This window comes from Hippopotamus amphibius, chromosome 8 (genome assembly GCF_030028045.1).
Source record: "Hippopotamus amphibius kiboko isolate mHipAmp2 chromosome 8, mHipAmp2.hap2, whole genome shotgun sequence".
In the NCBI taxonomy this organism is placed as follows: Eukaryota; Metazoa; Chordata; class Mammalia; order Artiodactyla; family Hippopotamidae; genus Hippopotamus; species Hippopotamus amphibius.
This window is the reverse complement of record NC_080193.1, coordinates 11135258-11144456: the sequence shown is the minus strand read 5'-3', so window position 1 is coordinate 11144456 and position 9199 is coordinate 11135258. Positions and strand designations below refer to the sequence as shown.

Here is a 9199-nt window from a genome sequence, read left to right as displayed (position 1 = left end):
CAGGAAAGGATCAAACTTCCCTTAAATTCTTAAAAGAATCAGTGACCCAAACATGATCACTCACAAACTACTACTGTGATTCAATTCTTTTTGCTCCAATTCCATTGCTCACTAACGAATTTTCTGATTCCCACTTTCCCAGTTAATACTAATTGTTAATTTCCCTTGACTAAAGTGAGGCAGAGTTCTGGATACGAGATTCAAAAGGTCTGGTTATTGGAAATACAGACCTCACTTAAAATGGGTAAACTAAAAAAAAAAAAAAAAATGGGTAAACTAATACCTGGGTTTCAAGTTAATCTCTAATGAAACTGGTCCAGCAGGAATCTGTCTCATTTGTTCTAACCAAGTTTTTTTTTTAATATATAAATTTTATTATTTTATTGGCTGCATTGGGTCTTTGTTGCTGCACACAGGCTTTCTCTAGTTGCGGTGAGCAGGGGCTACTCTTCGTTGTGGTGCGCGCACTCCTCACTGTGGTGGCCTGTCATTGCAGAGCATGGGCTCTAGGCACGTGGGCTTCAGCAGTTGTGGCACATGGGCTCAATAGTTGTGGTTCACAGGCTCAATAGTTGTGGCACACAGGCTTAGTTGCTCCGTGGCATGTGGTCTCTTCCTGGGGCAGGGATTGAACCCGTGTCCCCTGCATTGGCAGGTGGATTCTTAACCACTGCACCACCTAGTAGGTCCCCTAACCAACTTTTTGAACTTAAAACACTGAGAACCAACCTTGGGTGTCAAATGTGTGTTTCCTGGTTTACTTCCCCCTCTCTGAAGGCAGAGACTGGGAGTCTTGTTTAAGTGTCATCCTCAGTGTATCGCACAGCGCCTGCCACGTGTAGGCAGGCCAGAGACGTCTGTTAATTACATGCAGGAAACAAAGGCTATTTACCCACAACAGGGGAGGGGTGGTAGCTGTTTACAATGTGACATACGCAGAGGGGACAACATATCTATGTGACAGCATCTCCTTGGGTTGAGATGGAGGAAGAGTTATCTAAAAAGTGAAGAGTAGCACTGTTTTTAATGAGTTTTAGTCCAGAATACAAAGCAAGGTGCTAGTTGTTGCCTCATTGATAAAACAATGGTAAACAATGGCTTTTTCTTCCCCCATTAAGGCAAATTACAGAAGTGTATCAGATGGACAGGATGAGATATTTGAATCTGTCTTTGAAAAATGATCCTGAAAGCTAGTAGTATTGTTGCAGTTTAAAAGGCTTTCCATATACCCTTTGCCCCACACCCACCATATTTATTGATTCAAATTCTGGAACTTTCTTGACCCAAGAGATTTTTTGACAGACTTTCTCTTTTGAGACCGTGAGCGTGCAAGGGTCATTTTTCTCGGTTTTGTTGCTTATCTCCTGAAGTTTCCGTCACTGGATGAGTAAGAAAGCCACCATGGTTCTTTATGAGTTCTTCTGAGGAACTTTGACTGTGACCTGTAAGAGGGGTGCAGAGAAGCTGTTAAATCTTCATGCTTCCCTGTGGTCTGCAGGCCCCCCCTCATTTGGGTGCTGCCTGAGCCATAAGCAGGCCTTTCTAACATCTCGGTGGCCAACTGGCCAGTCCCACCAACTGCTAGGGCTGTGTTCTGCATGAGATTACGCTCTGCCTTTCCTTGACCTAGTCATTCTCAACTGGGGACAGCTGTGCCCCCCAGAGAACAGTGGGCAACGTCTGGAGACACTTTTGACTGTCACAGTTTCGGGGAGGGCTGCTACAGACATCTATTGGGCAAACGTCAGGGATGCTGCTCACCATCCTGCATGGCACAGGACAGCCCCACCACAGAGAATTATCGCCCCAAGTGCCCGTAGTTCCAAGGCTGAGAGACCGTGACCTAGATCCATGTGTTCCTCCACAAGAATCAGAGCTAGGAAAAGATAATGTGCTCAAGAAGAAATTTTCTCACCAGTCACCCTTGCAAACTTGACTTCTCTTCTGAGAAATCCCTATTTTTGTTAGTGTTATCACTTGAGTTCCTAAAGCTCAAAATACAGGACTCTTTATCACGAGCACCAAGCACAGTGTGGGTGCTGGGCTGCATCAGCTTTGCCTCCTTCACCTGCGTCCTCTAACCTTCCTAAGCCATCAAGTCCTGCCATTTCTTCAAAAGCATTCTCCCCAGCATCTCAGTTCCTCAGGGCTCTAGTGTTCACAGCTTACACTTGCATTCCTCCACAGATCATCTCAAGCCTCTCCTTTTCAGGCTCTTCCACTGTCAGTCCTTAAATACTGCAGTTCCTTGGGGCTCAGTCCTAGGCCTCCCTCCCCCACCACTCCATACCTAAATAATCTCCACCATAACTGTTGTTCTGATGAACAGTTATAGGCTAATGACATCTCAATGTCAATTTCAAATCTGGGTATCACCTCTTGTATATATTGGAAACGTTTCAATAAGCAAGCAAACATGTTTACTTTTTCAGAGTGATCTTCTTGAGAACATAGGTTGTATCTTATTAGCTACTTTAGAGAGTTATTCTCAGGCTTCCACTGTAGTACTGAATGAAGATCACTGTTTACCTTTTCTTGCTCTGTTCCCCCTTACTCATCCTGCATCCCACCCCCACCCCCAGGCTGGTTTGCTTGCCCTGAGTCTTCTCTTTTCCAAACCTAAGAAAGCCCAGCTCTGCCCATTTCTCTTTTCTTAAAATATTATTTGTGAGTATGTTTCCTGGTTAAATTATAATTTGTATTCATTGTAGAGAGAAAATCATTTTTTCTTTAGTATCTGTCTTTCCTGTTTTTTTTCATATTGATAAAGATATCTTGAGTATCAGTATATGAGCATATACAGTTTTAAAATTGGGCTTATACTGCATATATTACTTTGTATCCTGCTTTTTTATTTAAAGGATAAGCATTTTTCATATCAAATATTCTAGAAAAATACTTTAACAGCTACTTAATGTTCCATAATTTACTGCGCATTTAGGTTACATCTGATTTTTCCTTGTTAGAGAATGCTGTGATGGCTTTTTATGGACATAAAGCTTCCTTTCTATTTCTGATTAGTTCTTAGGATTGCAAAAGCAGAGGATGTGGCCTTGATATCTAATGCCTCATAGCTTGATTCTTATCAGAAGTTTTTCCTCACTGCTTCAGTCCACTGGGATCTTTGCCTCCTCTCAGGTTTTATAGAACTCGGTGTATAACAAAGCCCCAATAAAGGACTGTGTAGGCACAGTGGTGGTCAAGTCCTACTTAATCCTCATGAGACACAGCAGAGACTGGGTCTTTACCCTTTGATAGCTTCCATGGCTTAAAACAGGAAACTAGCAGTCAATACTGATGGACTCCAGCACAAGGGAGAGGGCTGAGAAGGGGCCCATACTCACGGTTTTCACTTCAGTGTACGCCTGCAGCCCATACTCTCCCAGCTCCCGGCCGCTCCCAGACAGCTTGTAGCCACCAAATGGTGACTGGGCCCCAAACACATCATAGCAGTTGACCCTGTAATTTAAGATGAGATTTGAGAAGTAACTCTTGGGGTGGGGGATATGTATCATACTCCTATATTGCTCTCAATTTTTATTGAGAAAAATGGATGGGTAGAACCCTACCAATAACTAGCCACATAGTAGTTGAAAGCAGGCGATGTGAAATAAAGCCTTAAGTCATTCCATCCTTCATGTGGTCACACATAGATATCAATAATGGGGTGCACCATATACTAGCTTCCCATTTTAATCAATCATTTTTGCTAATTGGGTGTTAAGGTTTTTTGGGCAATTTTTTTTAAATTACTAAATTTTAACTGAATTTAAAACTCACCACTTTAAAGGTGCTTTGTGGTATATTCACTGCTTTATAGTATATTCACAGTGTTGTGCAACCATCACTCTATGTAATTCCAGAACACTTCTATCACTCCAGAAAGAAACCCTACACTCAATAAGCAGTTACTCCCCATTCCCTACTCCTCCAGCCCCTGGCAGCCCCTAATCTACTTTCCGTCTCTATGGATTTGCCTACTCTGTACATTTCACATAAATGGAATCATAATACGTGACCTTTTGTGTCTGGCTTCTTTCATTTATTTTATTGGCTGTGTTGGGTCTTTTTTGCTGTGTGCGGGCTTTCTTTTTTTTTAGTTGCGGTGAGCTGGGGCTACTCTTCGTTGTGGTGTGCGGGCTCCTCATTGCTGTGGCTTCTCTTGTTGCAGAGCACGGGCTCTAGGCACATGGGCTTCAGTAGTTGCAGCACATGGGCCCAACAGTTGTGGCTCACGGGCTCTAAAGCGCAGGCTCAATAGTTGTGGCACACAGGCTTAGTTGCTCCGCGGCACGTGGGATCTTCCTGGAGCAGGGATAGAACCTGTGTCCCCTACATTGGCAGGCGGATTCTCAACCACTGCGCCACCTAGGAAGCCCCTATTATGTTTTCCATGTCGTAGCAGGTATCAGTACTTTATTCCTTTTTATGGCTGAATATTTCATTGCTTGGATAAACCACATTTTGTGTATCTATTCATCAGCTGATGGACATTTAGGTTGTTTCCACCTTTTGACTGTTGTGAATAATCTATGAACATTCGGATACACTTTTTTGTGTGAATGTATGTTTTTTTTCTCTTGGGTGTATACCCAGGAGTTGAATCGCTGGGTCCTAGGATAATTCTATGTTTAACTTATTGTGGAACTGCCAGACTTTTCTATAGTGGCTGCAACATTTTACATTCCCACCAGCAACGTGTGAGGGTTCCAATTTCTCCACATCCTAACCAACACTTGCTATTTTCTGTTTTTTAAATTATAGCCATCCTAGTGGCTGTGCCGTTGGTGCTAAGCTTTTAAGACCAGTGTTACATAACTGTGGGCCCTCAGCTCTGGTCTCCTGCTCTTGTTACAGCTTGGTAAGGAGCCCCAGTCATCCATCTGCTTGCCCAAGAACAGCTGCATGGGCATATGCACTGGAAGTTTAATCTCCTGGAGGAGAGGGGGTGGGACATCTCTATCTGCTCTACCACACCCTGACCCAGGAGGAACTGAGCCCAGCACCCCAAATCTGGGATGTGAGCAGTGAATTCCAGAAGACCCTGGCTTGGGGATCTCTGCCTGGGTTATGCGGGGCTGCTGGGAGGCACTTACCACACGGTGCCAGCCTGGAGGGCTTGGGACAGATAATTGGCCTTGTCCAAGTCCTTCGTGAAGATAGCTGCAGCCAGCCCGTACCTGGAATTGTTGGCTCTCCCTACGACTTCCTCTATGGTCTTGAACTTCAGAATCTGCATCACTGGCCCAAAGATCTGGGGTGAGAGAGCACAATGGGTGGGTGTCGCAGACACAGAACCACATGTTATATGGCTTTCCACAGAGCTAAACAGATGATTCCACCAGTGGAAACAAGCCCCCAGACACACCGTAACAATTCCAGAGAGAGACGATAGCTCCCACCCTCACTGAAACACAAAAGGAAAAGACTAAGGCACAATACCTCCTATGTGCCATGGGCCTTACATACCTTATCTTATTTCTAAACAGTCCTGTGAGGTAGGGGCTTGCACTGACAGGTTACATGTAGATTTAGTTTCAAGGAATTTAAATCAGTCATTCAGCAAGGTACACCAGATGCTGAGGAAACAACTGTGAACAAAATAGGGTCTCTGATCTCAAGATGTTCCACGTTTATCTTATACTTTCCCTGTCCTACTTCTGAGCCATTTCTTCAAGGAATCCTGGTTCCTTTTAGTGGACAACGGGATTTAGAAACCAAAACATGGAAGCTAGGTATGCTTGTTGGTGTTGGAGTGTAGCTGCTCTCAGCCCCATCAGGGGAGAGACCCTGGGGAATGGATTCTGATATAATCAAGTGATTGACATGTGACCATGACAAGTGGTGGGAGCCCAGAGGAGCTACCTGGCCTGACTGAGTGGTGGGAGGTAGGGGATCAGGAAAGGCCTCGAGAGGTGATAGCTGAGCTGTGACACCACAGGAGCGGATACTGGCCAGAGGAAGGGTGAGGAGCAGTTGGAGGGAAATGGAGTTCCAGGCACCAGCACACCCAGCGCCCATTCTTACAAAATCCCATTCTCCACTAAAAGGAACTAGGACTTCCTGAAGAAATGGCTGATTCCAGGATAGGGTGGAGAGTGTCAAGATGGAGGTGAGAGAAGACTGCCAGGAGCCCATCATGGTTGGAGCAGAGACTATGATACGGGGCATCTTGCACTTTGGACAGCAGCAAAGCAAAGTCAGCCCCTGCCCTTCTAAAAAATGGATATTTTCCATTTCCATCGAGATTTAAAAAAAAAACGACAGTAGTCATGATGGAAAAAGAGGCAGAACTCTGTTGTACTTTCTTATCCTGATTTTGCATTTTAATATTATCTTATTTTGAATTATCCATGAAAGGGGGTGGCAGTGTAAGGTTTTCCCTGCATAGGGCTGCTAAAGGGGGAAGTGGAGCGAGTCTGAACCCCACAAGGGCAGAGTATACATGCTGGATACCCCTGGATCTCCAGTGTCTGTAGAGCACCTGGCACACAGTAAGCATTCAAAAATTATTTGTGCAGTGAACAAATAAATGAGATGGAGCTGCAGCCCTACGTTCAAAATCAGTGCCAAGAGGGAGAGAACGCCAAGGGACTCTCACCATGTGGGGAAGTCGCCTTTTGATCTAGTCCACCAGTGTCCTGCTTATGTGAAGGCCATGAGAAGGGCTGGGAAAAGTCACTCCCTGACTCACAGCTCGCAAGGACCAGAACACACAGGACCTGTAGGCTATGCCAGGGAGTTCAGACATTCTCCCCAACCACTGGCAGCCGTAAGAGGCTAAAGAGGAGAGGCATAGGATCACAAGTGAGTTGTAGGGATTTCCCTGGTGGCACAGTGGTTAAGATTCCGCCCTCCCAGTGCAGGGGGCCCAGGTCAGGGAACCAGATCCCACATGCATGCCACAACTAAGAGTTTGCATGCCACAACTAAGGAGCCCATGAGCCACAACTAAGGAGCCTACCTGCTGCAACTAAACCCAGTGCAACCAAATAAATAAATAAAATAAAATAAAATAAAATAAAATAAAATAAAATAAAATAAAATAAAATAAAAAAGAAGTGGGGGCTTCCTAGGTGGTGCAGTGGTTAAGAATCTGCCTGCCAATGCAGAGGACAACGGGTTCAATCCCTGTTCCAAGAAGATCCCACATACCACGGAGCAACTAAGCCCGTGTGCCAAAAAAATAAATAAATAAATAAATAAATAAATAAATAAGACGTTAATTATAAATAATTTGTCTTAATGCATAGAGTCAGGATTTGGCTCAAGGCCAGCTGATGAGTCATGGGTCAAGATGCTAGACTGAACTGTCCACTTCTCCTCCTAAGAACACTCCCTCAAGCGCTGGACCCATACTAACCTCTTCCTTTGCGATGGTCATGCCATCTTGCACATCTCCAAACACGGTGGGCTGGATGAAGTAGCCACGGTCAGCAGCCGCCCCTCCACCGCACAGCAGCTTCGCCCCCTCCTCCTTCCCAGATTTGATATAGCCAAGGACCTTCTTAAACTGAGTTTCATCCACCTGAGGGAGAAGCAGCCCAGAGTTACAGAGATGCTACAGCCAGACCTCTCCTAGCTTCAGGCTTAGAACCACACAGGCAAGGAGACAGCTGGGAAATGGGCCAGATCGTGAATAAGCAAGGCCAAAGGCATAAGAATAGATTCCACCAAACTCATTAGCCCTCAGAGACATGAATAACAAGCCTACTATTTTTTTTTCAAGTATAAGATTACTAAAAATTTTAAATAGTAAAAAAGTATATTGATGGCAAGGGAATATTATATACTCTGTACTACTCATACACTATTAGAAGCACTGATACAACATTATAGGTCAATTATACCTCAGTTTTTTTTAAAAAAGACTAAGCTGGTACAGCTCTTTGGGCAAATGGCTTATTAATATCAGACAAAAAATTAGATGTTCATATCCTTTGACCCAGCTATTTAACTTCTAGGAATTTATTCTGTAAGTGACAAAGGGACCTGAACAAGGATAGTCACTGGGGAGCATCTTATATGAGTCAAAAATTACCCACACTCTGGCTGTAGTTTATCTTACTTAACTTTTAGAAAAGACAAATACATCATCTTTCAACATAATCTCCTTGCTTTTCAATACACTTTTACATCTGTCAACAAGCTTTCCGTATTCCTTCATTAAAAAATGTTTTAGGCTGAGCTGCGAGCCACGAATGCACCGCTGTCTTCACTTCTTCATCAGAAGTGAATCTTCGTCCTTGTAGGGCTGCTTTCCGGGGACCAAACAGATAAAAGTCCAATGGAGCAAGACCAGGACTATAGGAAAGTCCTTCAACACCTCAAAAGGAAGTTTTTGCAGAGTGTCGACAGCATGGGCAGAGCTGAAGCCCAAACTCCGGATTAAACACAGAGAGCTGCTATCCAAGGGTGCTGTGATCTTGCATGACAGTGCACATCTGCACACTTCTGCCCACACTGTTGACACTCTGCTAAGGGTCTATCAACAGGTGAACGGATAAAGAAAATGTAAATGTGGTCTATCCATTCAATGGCATGTTATTCAGCCATAAAAAGGAATAAGCTATCAAGTCACAAAAAGACATGGAGGAACCTTAAATGTACATTGTTAAGTAAAAGAAGGCAATCTGGGGGGGAGCGGGGAAGAAGCCTAATCCAAAAAGGCTATAGACTATATGATTCCAACTATATGACATTCTAGAAAAGACAAAACTATAGAGACAGTAAAAAGATCAGTGGTTGTAAGGGTTGGGGGGAGAGAGGAATGAATTGGTGGAGCACAGAAGATTTTTAGGGCACTGAAACTATTCTGTATGATACTGTAATGGTGGATACATGTCTTGATTCATTTGTCAAAACCCACAGAATGTACAACACCAAGAGTGAACTCTAATGTAAACCATGGACTTCATTTAATAATATATCAATATTGACTCATCAAATTATAACAAATGTATCATACCAATGCAAGATATCAATAGGAGAAACTAGGGACTGGGGAGGTTAGGAGATATATGAGAACTCTGTACTTTCTACTGATTTTTCTAATAGGATCTATTAATTTAAAAAAAGGCTGCCTTGGCCAGCCTTGGAGCCTGGGGAGTAGACACCAGGAACACAGATGCCCCCAGGACAGTGGAGCCTACAGAGAGGCTCCCATGAGCCCCAGAAGTGGGCTCAGGGCTGCGTGCAA

At 44.0% G+C, this 9199-nt stretch overlaps 1 protein-coding gene across 1 annotated transcript in view; it reads right to left on the bottom strand.

Moving 5' to 3' along the window:
• Nucleotides 1-1005: 1005 nt before the first annotated feature.
• ALDH2 (aldehyde dehydrogenase 2 family member) overlaps nucleotides 1006-9199 on the bottom strand; it is a 27835-nt gene continuing 19641 nt past the window's right edge. Inside the window, exons 10-13 of the mRNA XM_057747026.1 lie at nucleotides 7364-7528; nucleotides 5097-5254; nucleotides 3345-3459; nucleotides 1006-1442 (exon numbers count right to left, since the gene is read on the bottom strand). Of these exons, the coding sequence (XP_057603009.1) occupies nucleotides 1410-1442; nucleotides 3345-3459; nucleotides 5097-5254; nucleotides 7364-7528 (471 nt within the window). The 3' untranslated portion in view covers nucleotides 1006-1409. The remainder of the gene's footprint in view (nucleotides 1443-3344; nucleotides 3460-5096; nucleotides 5255-7363; nucleotides 7529-9199) is intronic.